This window comes from Gallus gallus, chromosome 1, assembly GCF_016699485.2.
Source record: "Gallus gallus isolate bGalGal1 chromosome 1, bGalGal1.mat.broiler.GRCg7b, whole genome shotgun sequence".
Classification (NCBI taxonomy): Eukaryota; Metazoa; Chordata; class Aves; order Galliformes; family Phasianidae; genus Gallus; species Gallus gallus.
In genome coordinates, this window is record NC_052532.1 from 31,130,545 (window position 1) to 31,147,342 (window position 16,798).

The 16,798-nt window shown below is 43.3% G+C and overlaps 1 protein-coding gene across 1 annotated transcript in view; it reads right to left on the bottom strand.

Moving 5' to 3' along the window:
• The window catches only part of SLC38A2 (solute carrier family 38 member 2), a 15,049-nt gene extending 3,633 nt beyond the window's left edge, over positions 1–11,416 (bottom strand). Inside the window, exons 1-15 of the mRNA NM_001305439.2 lie at positions 11,152–11,416; positions 10,470–10,633; positions 10,252–10,333; positions 10,014–10,129; positions 7,483–7,556; positions 7,290–7,382; positions 7,011–7,092; positions 3,873–3,955; positions 2,891–2,949; positions 2,624–2,773; positions 1,781–1,860; positions 1,585–1,685; positions 1,092–1,216; positions 647–791; positions 435–532 (exon numbers count right to left, since the gene is read on the bottom strand). Of these exons, the coding sequence (NP_001292368.1) occupies positions 435–532; positions 647–791; positions 1,092–1,216; positions 1,585–1,685; positions 1,781–1,860; positions 2,624–2,773; positions 2,891–2,949; positions 3,873–3,955; positions 7,011–7,092; positions 7,290–7,382; positions 7,483–7,556; positions 10,014–10,129; positions 10,252–10,333; positions 10,470–10,588 (1,407 nt within the window). The 5' untranslated portion in view covers positions 10,589–10,633; positions 11,152–11,416. The remainder of the gene's footprint in view (positions 1–434; positions 533–646; positions 792–1,091; positions 1,217–1,584; positions 1,686–1,780; positions 1,861–2,623; positions 2,774–2,890; positions 2,950–3,872; positions 3,956–7,010; positions 7,093–7,289; positions 7,383–7,482; positions 7,557–10,013; positions 10,130–10,251; positions 10,334–10,469; positions 10,634–11,151) is intronic.
• Between the last annotated feature and the right edge of the window lie 5,382 nt (positions 11,417–16,798).

The window sequence follows — 16,798 nt, forward strand, 5'->3', positions numbered from 1 at the left end:
CTGCACTGGATTGGCTCTGCATCAGTGAAGTCTAAGATCAGGGAGAGCACATAGATCAGTCAGTCAGAGAATAACTGAAATGACAGGTGGAGGTAAGCTCCTGAAAGAAAAGTAAAGGGAGAACTGCAAGGCTTTTTGTACTGTCCTCGTCACTAATCTTTTGAACACAGAACAATCTAAATGTAGGACTGCTGTTGAGATGGGGAGAAAGAAAAGCCACTAAAGTGAATTGAGCCTTGTGATCGCGGTTGTCCTCAGTTCTGAGTACTTACATAAATTCCACACGTTAATTACAATAAAATTGGATGACACTCTGTTGATTACCCTCACTACGATTTCAAATTAATTAATGATTAATTTATGAAGAAGGAAACTAATTTTTTTGCTCTGCATTAGTAAGCAAGTGTAATCTTTATACGTTTGTCTATACATACCCCAATCTTTTGCACTGACTTCATTGGTTCCTTCTTGACTAGTTTGATATAGAAGGCAGACGGAAGAATAAAGATCAGCATAGCTGCTGCAGATGCACCTGTTAACAAAGCACAGAAAAAAAAATTGTGAACAGGTAAGTATAATTCAATTAGACCATAACTGCATTTCCCAAGTTTTAACGGACTACCTGAAGTGATGTGAAGATGCTTACCAATGAATCCAAAGATGTCTCGGATAGTAGGGACAAAGATAACGAGCACGTTGGTAAATGCCAGAAGAACAACTGTAATAGAACAGTGACGCCACCAACTGAACTCCTTCCCTGCCCACAGCAGTTGGGTAACGGAACTGCGAATCTTTCAAAGAGAAGAAAAAAAACCCATGGTGATTTCTATAAGCTGATAATCTAACAGTACAAGTTCTTTCAGAATCAGGAAAGCAATATAACTGGATGCCTTCGTATTAACTGCTTTGCCAACTTATTTAATTGATGGTATACGGATATTTCATCAAACATTAAAATAACCTGTGGGTTTTTTTTTTCAGTTAAGAGAAAAACCCTATACATCAGAAAATGGAAGTTACCACATCAGCAAATGACTACAGCAGGAGAAAAGATAAAAAATAATTGTATTAAGATTTAAAAAATTACTTACTGGGAAAATAACCACAGGTACAGTAAGGGTTACAGCCATAAGTACAGCAAGACGCACAATTAGAAGAAGAATGTCAGCACCCAGAAAAGCAGAGTAGGTATGAAGCAGTTCTGATTCAACTCTTCCTATAAAGAAAATAGTATTTTAGTTAGATGCAGTTGGCACGCTTCCCAAGACAACTCTTTGCTCAAAAGGCTGTTACAATCTGAGCAGTACGCATCAAAAGCCCCACAGTTCCTGAAAGCACATCTCTACTTTACTCAGGGATAACTTGGAGGCATTGAATCTGTTTTAATCCAGTACCTTAGGCCTCCTTCCACTACTGATCTACTTTTGGATATGCACATTTAAGAACATAAAGAAGAAAAAAAAAAACCCCAAAACTTTAATATCTAAACACACACACTGTGTTTGTTTGCTCTAACTTAAAAGTATTACTGTGGTTTTGCAAAGCATAATTAATTTAGAAGAAAGCAGGGATGGTAATACTCACCGTAAAACGTTAAGTACCCAAAGAGAGCAGCCAATAAATACATCAGGAACATGGCAAAAAAAGATACATAGGACACATTCATCATTCTTTTACGGCTTCGGCTGCAAGAAAATTCAATATTGTTAGCAATGAGAAAACACTGTTTTATACCATTTTCTTTGTGCAGTGAAATTAGGGCAACTTATCTAGCATTTACCTTTTCAGTTCTTCATAGATAGGAAGAATTGCAGGATGACAGACAAAAGAAAACGTCAGGATTGGGACAGCGTAGACAGTCTGAAAAACATAATTTTATTTTTTTTTAAGCATCTCAACAGACACTAGAAATCAAATTTTAAACAATTCATCAGTAAGTTTCCAGTTTGGAATTAGGAATTTCTTTCAGTTTTTCATGAAGACAAGCGATCCTTTGGAACTGGAACATTAGCAGAAGTAAAACTGTTTTATGTTTCTGTTTTTTAGAATTCAGATTGGGGTACCAAATACTCTCAAGTCTCACTGAAGTCCACGCTGAACTGAACCTATTTTCATTCAGAATTTTTTCTGCAACTCATGGGGTTGAGCCATGATGGCCTGATCTTGGTTACTGTGTGCACTTCCTTCCCATGTCTGAAGATTCACCACTGTAATCAAGCTAATTCGAGAGTCAAGGCTGTGACTGAGACCTTAAAGCCTATTTCAAATCATGGCATACATTTCCCAGCAACATGCTTCAACTACTCAGTTGATCTTCTTTACATTCTGCTTTTTTAAATGCTTGACTAAACAATGGAACCTGAGGAAGCTTAAGAAATGCTCTAATGAAGAATGAGACCTGAGCATATGGCATTCTTCTCAGTTGGACACCTCGAGCTCCTTTAATTTCTATGCATGGGAACACCTTGTCTATAGGAGGTAAACTGTGTCCAACTATACCAGAAGAGAAATTCTTTGCCCATATCAAGTTTGCAAAGGTTAAGAAAAAAGGACCTGATCTAGAACTTACTTCTATAGTCTCTTTTGGCTATTTTTAAACACAGAATCTGATTCTGTCAGTTACCTGTGAATTGAAGATGAAATATTCTGGTTTGCATGCATCACTGATTGTTATATTTTCATCTGCGAAAGGTGCCAGCGTTGCATTTATTAATGTTGCATTTATGATGTCACTTTCCATAGGACAAGGAATCTGAAACATCTTCCAAATTACCTGGGAATAAATTAACGCATTTATGTTACTTTGATTAATGCAGTATGTGAAACTTCTCAGAAACTGTGTTTAATATCACTTCAAAATGTAGCTGGAAGTCCACAAAATTATACTTACAACAATCAGGAAGAAGACCATGCAAAGTAAGGAAAAGCCACTGGTATAGCCCAAATAGCCTATATTTAAAAAAGATTAAAAAACAAAATCTAAGATACAGTATTCACGTTGTAACATCATTAAGACAGAATATCTTCTGACAGCAATCTCTTTGGATTGCCGTTTTTCTTTACATTGAATAAAACAAGTTAACTACCTACTAACTTCCTAATCTCAACCCAGATCCAAAAGTTCTCAAAGACATGCCAGAAAAACACAGCACTGAGTCTGTACTTATAAACTTGACAACTTTGAAAACCATATTTATTTTTTAATTATATACTGACTATAGGAATCATTCTAAAGGAACACACTCTTTGGCAAGTCAGCCTTCCCTTTTGTTTTTACTGAATCACTCAGTTTGTAGGAAGTAATGACTTCAGAAAGTACTATAGATCAAGACTTCCAGTTATCAATGTTCCACCACAGAATTCTTTAAACAAAAAGCATGCTATCTAAGTTACTCAGATGTATTACTGGATTACAGACAATTCATGTAAGGAATCTAATACAAATATTTTACTGCTGTTTGGAAAGTGAAATGAAAAAGGTGACATGTGTCTATACTGGAAATGCTGAACTGAAACACCCAGGACTAGCACCGTTTTCTTTGGAGACTGCTACAGGACAGTCAGTAACACTGCTTCACAGCTGATCAGAACAGGTCAAACCTTCTAATTACAACACAAAGTACTGCTAATTCCTGTTCTAAAGCTTTCCTATCTATAGTCCACAAACTCATCCCTAGTCTTTAAGAGCCCCCCCCCCAAACTCCAGTCCTTTTTAAAGTAGGCTGAGAGCAATTACCTAAACACTAATCCGTTGTACAAGCTTGAACACAACTGTCAGTTTACAGAGAACTCCAAAACTCAAACATCCTATATATCTATTTCCTCACAGTATTCTCAGTACATTTTGCATCTGATTGTACTTTACCACTTACCTAAATTTTTCAGTAAAGACAGGGGAAGAATGAGGATAACAGACACCAACAGCACCAGATAGTCGCCATTAAGATACCAGTGTCTGTAGGAAAAAGATAGCTTATGTAAGTAATCAAAATACTTAAAAAGTCCCAAGATTTGCTGTTCAGTCTTTAATCTTATTTTTTCCTACATCATATGGCTATTTATAAAAATGCAGTGTCTGATACCACAAAGGATTAGTACTCGACTTACTAAAGCCCTACAGACCTTCTTGTCTCACCCCAAACCTATATTGTGCCTTTCCTTTAGTGTCCTTTTTCTAAAATTAATATGCATCTGGAAGTCGGAAGACAGAAAAATAAGTGATTGGGGGGGGGAAAAAAAAGTCAGCAGGGACAAACCACGAAAAACAGTAATTTGCTTAAACGTTGATTCCTGACTCTCCAGATGTATTACAATATAACAGGGCCCCAGCAGGGTGATTATCCACTTTAATGGCAATAAAGTTCTGTTGGGTGCCCTGCGGGAGTTAAAGAAAAACAGATGAGGGCTGGAATTAAGGCAGTAGCTCAAGCCCACTGGCTGGAAAATACTGGAAGAACAGTGGGGTTCTACTGGAGGCATGATTGGTTCCTTCTAGTAGGGAACACTGGTAAGAAACTCAGTAGATTTTTTTCCCTTCAGATCTTTATTTTTTTTTTCTCCATTTATTGTGTGCAAGGCAGCAGCTATTTTATGATGAAACATTTTAGAGCATTGGAAGGTGACCATCTTCTTTGGAAAGATGGGAAAACAAAACTAGATCTGTGTAAATGTAATGTAATTTCACTGAGCTAACAGGACAACTGATCTTGAATAGTTTTAGCATAGCACAGTAACTGCTTTCTTCATGTGACAGGACAGGAATATCAGATATCTTCCAAGTAATTCAAGTAACATTAAGCACTTATTCCCAAATGTTAATACTTGAAATACTGTTAGCTAATACATACAGGATAGATTTCAAAATGAATTGTATGCTGTTTAGATAACCAATGAAAATTGTATTACTCAATTGGAAATTTGTGCATTCAAACAACTTCTGAATTGTAAGCCTACACACTAGTTGAAATATGGAATACCTTTAACAGACTTGCTCTGGGTTTATGTAGCAAGTGCAAGAAGAATCTGGTTCTTTTTACCCAGTTTTATCTGGGATAACTAAAGGTAGACATCTATTTTAGGAAGTTGACGTGTGTAGGACATTCGTGTGGTGTGCTCTTTGTTTATTTATTTAATGCAACTGTCTGTGATGAATTAAAAACAAATCAGAGCGGACTTCTGGCATTTGGCAGTCGAAAGAATGGGCACTTTTTCATTGTGCATGTATAACAACAAGATACTCAGGACTTTCAGATCAAGGACATAAAAGTTTTTCTGTTCCGAAGAACAGGATTGTTCAGCTTCAAAACTCAGCTGAATATTAGAAAAAAACAATGCAAAATAAATTGTAAAAATTGAGCTAGTATTTGTAATGTTGTCTCAGAATTTCAGCACATTTTCTTCTACAGTAAGCATTATTTTGGGACATTTAAACAGGTAAGTGCTTACATTTTATGCACCAGGCTGCCAGAGTGGAATCCATGCCAATGGTAGCCACCCAGACTCCCCTAAGCAATGCATGGAGAGAGTCAGTTAAACGGGGTCCACAATTGTTAGAGCACTGAGAAAAGACTTACTTTAAATCAGTGAACAGCCAAAAAGAGAACACTGAAGATATAATCTCAATTTCTGAATTCTGTCTGTCAGGCACCGCTGACTCAGTTGCACAGCAGTAGCTGTATCCAGTGCAATTCACAGCCCTGGCCCTTCCCCCCAAACTCCAATTGATTTTGAATGCCTTTCTGAAGATAGGACAATTAAAAATACTTGTCTCCAAGCCCCCTTGTAAATATCACCAGTGCCAGGGGCTTGGAAAATAAGACTTGAAGAATTCAGCCAAATGAGGGAAATGAACTGCCCCAGGAAAGAAGTTGTAAGAACTACACTAACAATTAAATGAGGTAGGTGGCATTCTTCATCTGAGTACATTAAATAATAATGATAAAAAAAAATTACTATTAGCCTCATGACAATATCCATCAGCAAGCTGTATGAACTGTATGAACACCAAATGGCTTGAACCCCTTGGGGAACACAGGCAGAAAAATGCCTACCTTCCGAACTCAGGCTTAGGTGTAAGTTGGAGTCTTGAGCTGCTCAGCCCTCTCAAGACTGGGACACTTCAGGACAAGGCACAGAAGTACAACTCTGAAGAGTGAGATTTATAGCACTTAACTCTATCCATCTGAAGTCAGGTATCTTGTTTTAGATAGCTGTTTTTACATACCCTTTCAATACAGTGATATATCACTCATTGGAGATACCCAAAACAAGTGTCTAAGTCAGGTATGCTAAACTGACCACTTCAGAGGATTGCCTCTCTTCACAGATTATATATACGCAGACCAGAGAATGATAAGCTCAAAATCTAACTTTCAGACTGGTAGATGCAGGTAAAATGAACTCCACCCAAAGCACCCCACCCCTTTAGAAGCCAAACAGATAAACCACAAGGGAGTTAAGGTGTTTCCAGACTAAATGGTAGTACGTTGATGATTTTTATTTGAGCACAGAAACTCCTTTAGTTCAGCGTTTAAACCCCATGCCTTTTTTGAGAATGGCTCCTGGAATTCATTACATCACCTCGCTCTTATATTCAATCACTTCCCACAATATTAACATGAGAAAACCAAAACAATCAATCCAAACTAGTTGGAATGTAACCGGAAAACAAACAAACAAAAAACCCCAACACATAACCACATTTACCTTTCCTTATCAAGAGCGTATTTACATGCATATGTTATATGTACATATGTTAACACTTACCTGATTTTCTTTAGAGAACAATTTTTTGTAATACGATACAACACCTGTATTTTTCTACCCTTTTCCCAGGACAGGCTGGATCTAAATGAAGTGGAATGCTTAAGGGAAGGAGAAACTTACTGTATCTCTGTCTGAGTAAGAAGCTACCCTATGGTGTATCGAACGTGGTCTCCAAATAAAAATATATGCAGTCTCCGTATTTGTTTCTCCTAATAGTTTCTCTGATGAGGAGTTCTAACACCTACCCTGCGTTCTCTTCGATGTTCATAAATGTCTTGATGACCAATGGTAACTCATATTTCACTATGAAGAGGTAGCTTGACATAGCTGTAGGTGAATAACATCATAGATCATTACAAATACAGAATATGTCACAAGATGCAAGAATCACATAACATGTTTCATAACCTCACTTGAACACAAGCAGTTAATGAATACATGTTGTGTGAAAAAAAAAAAGTCTCCACAATAAGTAGGGAATAATTATTACTGACAACAAAGTCATTTTAAGATCTCGTCCTCACCTCCAATGTTCTGCATTGTAATTGATCCAGAAGCAGCAAGTTTTCCAGGCATACCAAATGCCTTCATTCCCAACTGTTCATATAATAAAGATCCTAAAAGAAAACACATCAAAACAGACAATTGCAACAGTGTTATTTCACAAGAAATAGTGCAAAACAAATACCATGCTTATGAAATAGTACTTTGCCATACCTCCTTCGTTGGCAGTCTTCAAAAGGAGATGCACTGAATACAAAGAAAGTATTGAAACAACTAGCAGGAGTATCCTGGAGGGGGGAAAAACATAAATGAGACATAAATGATTTACTGTAACCTTATTAAATAAAAGCAAACCAAACAACAACATTATACAAAAACACCGAGGATAAACTATAATTTTAAGGCTGAATGTTCAAAATGCTTTCAGCTAATGTCCAGTTGGAAAAGAATTTATACTAAAATGCATTTTAGAGGAATCCAATTTAGAGAAATTCTAGTGGAAAATTAAACAATGCTTATTTTCAGTATAAGGTGGCAAAAGCACAGGAAAGCATCAGGATATTACAGTTGGAAACACTTGATATTTTGTTACAACATTTATATCAACAGGAATGGTTTTTGTATCAGTGTAAGAAACTGTATTTCTCCTGTCCTCCTTCCCCTATTCAATAGTACCTCCTGAATGTACCATCAGCTACAAATAGAGCCAAAGCGAAGATTCTCTCTTAGTCATCAACAAATCAGCTTTTCAGCTTAAACAACTTTTTTTTTTTATATATATAAAACAAGGACTGAAAATTAAGGTATTTCAGTGCTGTGCACCTGGTCTTCAAAAGGAAGTGCAGGTTTATTGCAATAAAAAAATCATTTACTCAAAAGTTAAATTCTGTATGAATTGCTTACATGGGAATCGCTAGTGGCTTGTTTCTCTTCTCTGCAGCTTTCATGGGCAGCATATATTATTTCCAGAAACACAGTTTTGATGCATCTAAAACTCAGGTCTCTGAATTGAACCACAGCAAGTGCACTTCCTGGAGTGGTACGCTAGGGGGGGACTTCTTCACAGCTAAAGACTGTGGAAAACTACAATATATTCAAAAATGTCTGGCCCTTCTTACACCGACACAGGCATACTGCTTTCCAGTACGCTTAATTAACAGTGCATCTGCTAAAAAAACACAAAGCTTCATTTAGAGTTCTCAGTGTCATCTGCCTGGCTCCTTATGCAGCATTTTTAGTTTACTAATTTCGTTAACACACCAGAAAGAACTGGAAACAAGAATATCTGGAAGATGAATCTGTCCAAGGAACGCAGGAGACTTGTGTCAGTGTGCCCATTCTACCCCAGTGCACACACACACAAAATAAAACCGTTTCTGAGAGGTACAGATTTAATTTAGGCATCAACTAGAAACAGTACAGTGAGATGCGTTAAGGTTACATTTAATTACACTTAATTAAAACAATACAGGTCCTGGATCCTTTAGTGCCAACCTTGAATAGCTGTTTAGAGGAGTGTTGACAACATCAGTCAGCAAACTCATCTAGAAGCTAACTCTGCTTCTGGCTTCAGGACTGTATCATTTATTTCCCCAGCAGAGTGCTGACACCAGTGATTCCACACAGTCTTCTAAGAATTTACTGTCATAATCAACTGCATCTGGATGTGAATCTGTAACCTAGTTAGTAAAAGATGTCTGTAATGCCCTCAGCATCACTGGTGCAGTTCTGCTTTCCAGCATCTCATCTACAGCAGTTAGGCCAAGTTTAACAGGTTCGTTTACTTTTGAATCAGTATTACTGCAAAAAGATTTGAATGCACTACCTGGAAATGAAAGGTAAGTAAATTACCTCAACACCCAATTGTTGTATTCACGGCTTTGAGCACCTCTTCAAATACCAGAAAAAAAAAAAAAGACTCCCTGTCACATACTCATCTACACAGATACCTAACCTTAGATTTGTTTCTCCCTCCATTTCTTTTCCATTTCTCCTCAGAGAAGTTTTCTCATGTACGTTATGCTGTTGATCTTATGCGTGCTGCAAAAATTGAGAGCATGATGCTGATGTGTCAATAGGTGAAGCATCTCTCTATTCTGAACGCACAGACTAATAAAGATACGCTGGTTATTCCACATCCCTCCCTCGCAGAGAGACAGCGATTTTATAGGTGTACATTCAATCAGTTCCTTGAATTGAGTAAAAGCACAGCAATAAAAAGATTTTCTTTGCTGACGCAACTACACGACAGCCTTACAGGCATAACTATGCCAGTAGAGGAAAAGCAGCATCAGCCCTGGGCCAGACATGCAAAAGTCAAAGAAAACAATCCTCTCTACCTCGTATTTTTCTTCTAACTCACTACAGACAGATTCTGTGCCTTTTGGGTAACCATTACAAGAGGAATTACTGCATTAGTTTCATATTGAATGACAGACTTCTCAAGGGAGGCCTGTCACTCACAAAGAAGCTACAGAAAACACAGGAAACTGCACTGTAAACTGTTCTTATGATTGAAGAGCTTGCAATTTATTAATTTTTACAAGCCCTTCTGAATTTATAGCAATCCTTTCATTGAAAGCAATCCATAAACAGTACAATTCTGTACCTGCAGCAATGATGGGGTATTTTGCAAAGGTGCAATTTTTACCTAAAATATTTATCCTTTATTAGTTACATAGCAGGAAGGGTTTTGGTTTTTTTTGTTTTTGTTTGTTTTGTTTGAGGAACCAAAGGATACTTACACAAAAAGAGCAATTCCAGTGTTAGCCATGGCATAGGAAAGTCCCAGGATGCCACTGCCCACAATAGCATTGCTCAGATTAAATACTGACATCCCAAAGGAAGTGGTACCCGGATGCTGAGGAAAGGGAGATAGGTAATGATTAATGGCAGGTTATCACTATCTCAGAATTAAAACAAACATCTGTTTGCCAGTAAGGCCATTTTCCTGGGTTGCAGGTATCACAACTGGGTACTTACATACTGAGTTTCGTATTTCTTCTTTCCGACGTTGGAGTCAAGTAAGAAATTCTGATTTTCTGGATCCATATCGGCGTAGTGGCTGTAAAAGACATCGCATCGTCAGAGTCCGCTTCAGACAGACCCTCGCTGCCACTTCCCCCTTCGCATCCCCGCTCCAGAGGAAGATGACAACACCGGCCCGGGGACCCCAGGGGAGAGCCGCCCGAGCCCCTCACCTCTTCATGGCGGCCGGCTTGGTGGGGTAGGGGTAGCTGAAGTCGTTGCTGTTGGAGCTGTAGCTACTGCTGTCCTCGTCGGGAGAGATGTTGAACTTGCCCATCTCGGCGCTGCTCATGTCGCAGGGGCCGCTCTTTTGTCCTTGGCGGCGGGGCGGCCGCGCCTGCGGAGGTGGGAGGCGACGTCAGTGCCGCAGCGGGCAAGGCGGCCGTCACGTGGCCCGTGCGCGCCCGCCCGCCGCCGAGTGGAAAAGTACCAGGAGCGGGCGGGGGGCGCGCGGGGCGCGGGCACACAAAGGTGGCGGCCGCGGGGCCGGAGAGCCGCCGAGACACGGCCCGACCCGCGGGGACGGGCTCTGCCCCGCCGCCGAGGAGGTGCCCCCCCCCCCGGAGGTTCTCTCCTCGGCAGCTGCGCGGGGACTGATGCAACACCGCGGGGCGATGTCACGGCGGCCGCAGCCCCGTGTTTACCTCCCGCACCACCCCCCCACCCCCCGACGCCGCTTTTTCTATAGAAAAACGCAGAGCGGGCACCGGACCGCGCCGCAGCGCAGCGTACGGCCGCTTCTTCGTTCCGACCGCTATCCATCCTGGGATGCGGCAGCATCACTACGCGCCCCACCTGGGCATCCCCGCGCGGGGCTCGGCACACAGCACGGCTCCGCTCCCCGCAGCCCCTCACCTCCTCCTCGGGCTGTGCGGCGGGTCTGTCCCGGACTCCCGTCGAGATGGAGCGCTCGGCTCTGCGCTGTGCTTCTCGCAAGGATTAAAAAAATAAATAAATCCTCAGCTACAGAGCGTCAGCGGAGCGAGAAGCGAAGGGAACCCGAAATAAATAAAGGCGGGGTACGGTCACTGGGAAAAGCCGTCGGCGCGGAGGGAACAGAGGGGCAACGTTCTCGTAGCGGAGAGACGCGCGGTGCTGGCTGCGGCGTCGCTCACGGTCTGACGGCCCCTCGGGGCGCCGCCGCTCTTCAGGCAGGAATGCACCGCGTCATCGCGAGGGGCGCGGCGCACGCGCTCCCGCCCTCCCGTCGGAGCCGCCACCGCCCCCCGCTCTGCCCGACTGACCCCCTTCCGCCGCACGGGCTGCGGGCGGGGCGCGGCACCGGGAGACCCCAGAGAGGAGGGGGCTGCGTCCCCCGCCCCGCGCTTGGCCGGGAGGGGGGGGGGGAGAGTCGCGACGGAGCCCGCCCATCCGTCGAACCTGTCCTGTCCGCGGTCACCCACGCGGTGTTGAGAACGGGGGCTGCGTGCACGTGCGTGAGCCCGGATCCAGGGCTGCCACCGGGCGTCTCCTCAGGGAGACAAGAGGGAATAGCGGCCTCCGGCTGGCGATGGAGCGTGGGGTGAGAGGGAAAATGTGCCTTCTCCCTCGCGGGGCAGCTGCTTCGAGGACGGCGGGCACGTAGCGCTCCGCTCCCGCACACGCACTGGGGGCCGTGAGGCGGTGCTCAGACCGCGGGCAGGACGGCTCAGCGGCCGCTCCTTGGCACTCTCGTTTGAGGGCCGGGGTCTCGGAGGCGGTTGTGCCGCCCACGTGAGTCAGGCCCAGGGGGTTCGAGCACCTCGGCCGCCTACGTCGTGTCAGCCCGGCTCGGCGCTTCTCCCCCCGTCCAGGGCACGGCGGGCAGCGCAGCCCAGCTCGGGGCAGCGAGGCTCTCCTCGAGCGGAGCTTCGCCCCTCCACACAGCCCCACCGGGCCCCATCACTTTGGACCCCACCGGGGCGCCCGCGACTCCCGCCCTCTGTCGGGCTGGGGCACGGCCGCCTGGCAGAGCGTCGCCCCGCTGACCCAGGTGCTGAGCCGGCTGAGGCGGCACGACCGTTAGCAGCACAGAACGTTCCAGAGCGCCTCGACCCGAAGAACGAACGGGGTGAGGGGGAAGGAAGGAGGAGGGGGGGGGGGTGGGACGCGGTTAGACGCGGCAGCAAGGGGCGGGGTGTAGCCGAGCACGCGCAGGAGGCGCGAGGCTGAAAATTTTCCATCCCGCAGTTCTCCCCCCGCCCCCATCCGGGCGTGACATCACCCCACCGCGAACGCTCACCCCCCTCTTTCTCTCTCCCCCCCCCTTCCCCGAAGGGAGGTGGGCGGCAGCTCTGCGTTGCGGCGCCTTCCCGCGCGGCACGCCGCTCCTCCTGCGGAAGCGCGGTGCCGCTGGATCGCGTCCGCCGCTGCCCTGGGCGAGGGGCGCTTTGGGCGGGCGCGGCCCCCGGTGGTGCCTCGTGAGGCGCCCGTGAGGCTGAGCTCGCCCCCGCCTTCACTCCTGTCCGCCCCGCTGCCTTGGGGTCGGGTTTCCGCAGCTCTCGAGGCGCGCGTGGCAGTGGCGGTGCTGCGCAGCTGCGCCCGGAGCGGCCGCGGCTCCCACAGCTCCGAAAGCGGCCTGAAGGGCGCCGCGCCGTTCCCGCGGTGCGCTGTCAGCGGGGCTGCTGTGGCGTGCATCCCCCTGAAGCGGTAGCGGGCGTTTGGCAGCGCCGTTCTGCAGGCCTGAGCTGTTACGCAGCTCGCACCGCAGAGGTCAGGCTGACCCGTTGCGGTTTCTGCTGGTTCCTCCAAACATCACTTTTGTTGTGGGCACGGTAACTTGGAGATAGCGTTGGCAGCGTCCTTCTGAAGGATGGCTTGGTGTCGGTCCGATAAGCACAGGGAGGTCTTCACACATGTAAAGCGGCTACTGTGAATAGCACAGCCGTACTGTTGGTTGTTTCTTCTTCAAGCTAAATCCTTATTTTATGTCTTCATAGATGAGTGTTGGATTTTTTTTTTCTCCATAACTGTCCTCATATTAAACCAAAACAACGTGAAACGTGATAAGATTTCTTTCCTCATTTATCAGAATAAAATCTGTCACAACACACTTAGAAAAAAGGCACTTTCTGAACCTAATGGCCCCATTACTGGGAGGGTCGGTGTGTGGCACACAGTGCTCCCCGCACTGCTCTGTGGTACTGAGGCTGTAACATCTTTACCCATTTTAGGCTCTTAGGTGGCTGAAATGGTCCACTTTTTCAAGCGGTTTTAAGTAATGCCTCGCTGATTGAATTATGATTTTCCTGACTGTAATTACCAAGAATGTACTTGGCAAAGCGTACATGCAGTGTGTTTCATCCGACTTTGAAACACATTTTGCAATCAGAAGAATAAAAGTTAATATTCATCAGTTCCTCCCACCATAGTTTAAGCAATTTGTTTTGTTTTCATTGGGACATTGCTTTTCTTCCCTTTTTTGCAGCTTTCTTACATTCTTCCCTTTCAGCCCCCTTACCCTTTATCTGTCCATATTCCCTCATCTCTGTACCTTCCTTTTTTACTGCTTTTTTATATTCTATTCTTTGGTCTGTATCTACTCATTACAGACTTCCTTACAAACTTTGAGCCTTTAAGAGAGCTAAGAAGGAACTCTTTGCACAACACGTTTCTGTATTTACTTGGGTACAGCGTTACGAGTGGCGTGGTTCCCCCCGCTCTCATAATCATTTTGGGGTGACTCTTTGCACTTTCAAGACAAAGCAAACCCAGATGAACAAAAACAAGGTACAGAACTATAAGGGTGTTGTAAGAGAAGCTGTGGTTGGATCGTTAGGTGCTGAAGAAACTGAGTTAGCTTCAGTTATATAGGTAGAAATGAACTGGAGTTTCCAGTATGTTACACAGGAGTGCTGTGGGTTCTTTTGTAGCTGAAGAAGTGCATGCTGTACACTTCCATACTTCAGTTTGCGGCTGTGTCTCCCCTGTAAGTTCACCTCGTGCTCTAATGCAGCTAATTTCTGAGCCTGTGAACATTTTTTGTTCTAAATTAGGTTGTTTGTTTTTATGTTTAGAAAAGAAAAAGTAGCTGGCAAATGTGATTTTTCTTTGGTCATGTTCTGGCCTTCTTAGCATGGGAGGTTGTTGTTTTGTACTGTTTCTTCCTACATATAAACAAACCTTGCAGAGTACTTCAAACTACCTGTAGCACATGCCAGTGGAGTAATTTATGTTTATGGTATGCATCAAAATGTTATGTGTACGGTAATGTAAAAGTCAAGCCCATCCACATGGTTTTTAGATGATACTTCCTACAGTGCCCAAAGGATATCAAATGAAATATGTAATATGTCAAAGCAATTTGCACTAGCAGCTACATAACGTTCATTTTGCCTGCATCTCTTGTGAGTGACACATTTCTTATGCTGTGGTCTGCATCTGGGGAAATCCTGGAGGCTGTGGAAGGATCGTAGTGTGGATAGCGGTGGAGGCTTGAGCGCTGTGTTGTGCCCTGAGTGTGGCACTGCACAGTGGCTGCCCCACACGGCAGGCACGGTCTATCACAAGGAAGCTGGAGGTGTGGTTGAGTGGGGAAACACAGGATTCACAGTTTTGCTGCGTAGACTCAGTGGTCCACAAAGATGCAGGTGGGGCTGAAGATTCCAGTTTCCTTCCAACCAGTTTGGTTCATTCTTACCTCACACTGACTGCCTCTGGCACGCAATTAATGAAATTATAGGTTCTGATTATATGCTTTCTCAAACAAAACTTCCACTGAAGCCAAGAGGAATTACTAGTGTGTAAGGAATGCAGTATTGCATATCCTGCCTCTTGGGCTTTGTGATGGTGAGTTGGAGCTACATATTAAACTTGGTTTAAGCCCTCATTTTTTCCCTCTGTATTTATCCTAGCCTAGTTTCAGTTTTGCAATATGAAAACAACAAAAACAGTACGTTAAGAACATAAACAGCAGCTTTTTTTTTTTAATAGTACATTTACTATAATTATAACTCGGATTTAAACAAAAAATAGGGGGAGATGCTGAATCTGAGTTTTAAAGCCGTCTGATTATGCCGCTACACTGCAGTAAATTCACAACAGTGGGTGCTCTGTATGATGATGTGTACTGCTACTCATCCACGAGAAACTGTCAGCCTTAAATGGACATTGCCAACTGCTATAAAAACAATTTTAACTTTATGTTTTTAGCTCTGTAACATTTTTAGGGGGGTTAAAAATAGCCTTTCTTCATCAATCCTGACTCATCTTTTCCACTCAGCAAACAATGATTTTTTTTCCTGTGTAAAATTAACATGAATTTTGAAGTAAATCTTCTTTTTCCCTCTCTCTCTCTTTTCAGTATGAATCTTGAAATATTTTGGGAATGGTATTTGCTAATTAACTGAAACTATCATTTTCTATAAGCCATCCCACATATTTTTGTTTAGGCCCTTATGGGAATTAAAAGCTACTATTTTTGCTCTTTTACTGTTTGCTGATGGCAGAGAGTATGACTTAAAGACATACATTTAGATTCCCAGAGATGTTTTCACCATAATTACAGCGGTCTGTACATCAGTCTCACTTACAGTGTCAGCAGATCTTTGAGCATGTTATCAACTAAATAATGATTCAGGTCTTGGAAAAGTCACTCGCGTTTTTGCGGATCCCTTAAAGATAGTGTAAGTTCAAGAAATTTGACAGAGTTCTCCAGGCAAGGCCTTGTGCAAGAGCTGTGTTCAGCAGGGAACAAAACCACATTAGCTGTGCCGTTAAGTTGTTTCTGTGCTTCACTCATTCACGTAAGTGCGGATGCACTGATGGGTTGCAAAATAGCAAGCTAAGGCAAATCAGTAAGTGCTGTACTCTGATGGAAGACCGAACCCCAGAGAACCAGCAAGATCAGCCCCCCCACTTAGTATTTCTTGCAAAAAAAACCCAAACAAACAAACAAACAAAACCCAACACCATATTTTAATTGAATCTCCATTCTATAAATGAGCGTGGATATGTATGTAATCTCCTTTTTAAAAATATATATATATTTTTTTTTTTAGGAAAATCGTTGGCATTCCTAGATATTTTGAGGATTGGATCCTACTTTGTGGGCAACAGTTGTTACCTACTGAACTTACAATTCCACTTTTCACCTACATCTACTCAAAGAATGGCTTTTAACAGTACCACATAAGGCCTGTCAAACCTGATACTTTATCCTCGGCAGTGGCCAATAGAAGATTCTCTGTGACAGAACACAGGAAGAAGCGTGAAAGGAGAGCTGCACAGTTGATTCTTTAGCAGTATTTAAGGTTTTTGGTATGCATTTGCATGAACTCGTGCAGATGAATGGTGAACTCATGCATAGTCTGGTATTTAGCATAAGCAGTATTTGGTAAAGCTTACTTATGCATTTACAAAAACTTCCATTTGTTGATTTGAGATCCTCGTGTTTCCCACATTAAGGGTTGTTTTTTATGTATCTTTATTACACTTCACATAGTTGTCTTGCTTGAGAGTCAGTCCTTCAATCTAATTGAAGCTTTCATATGTTCAGCTCCTCTGGGTTCCTTTACCGGAGAAA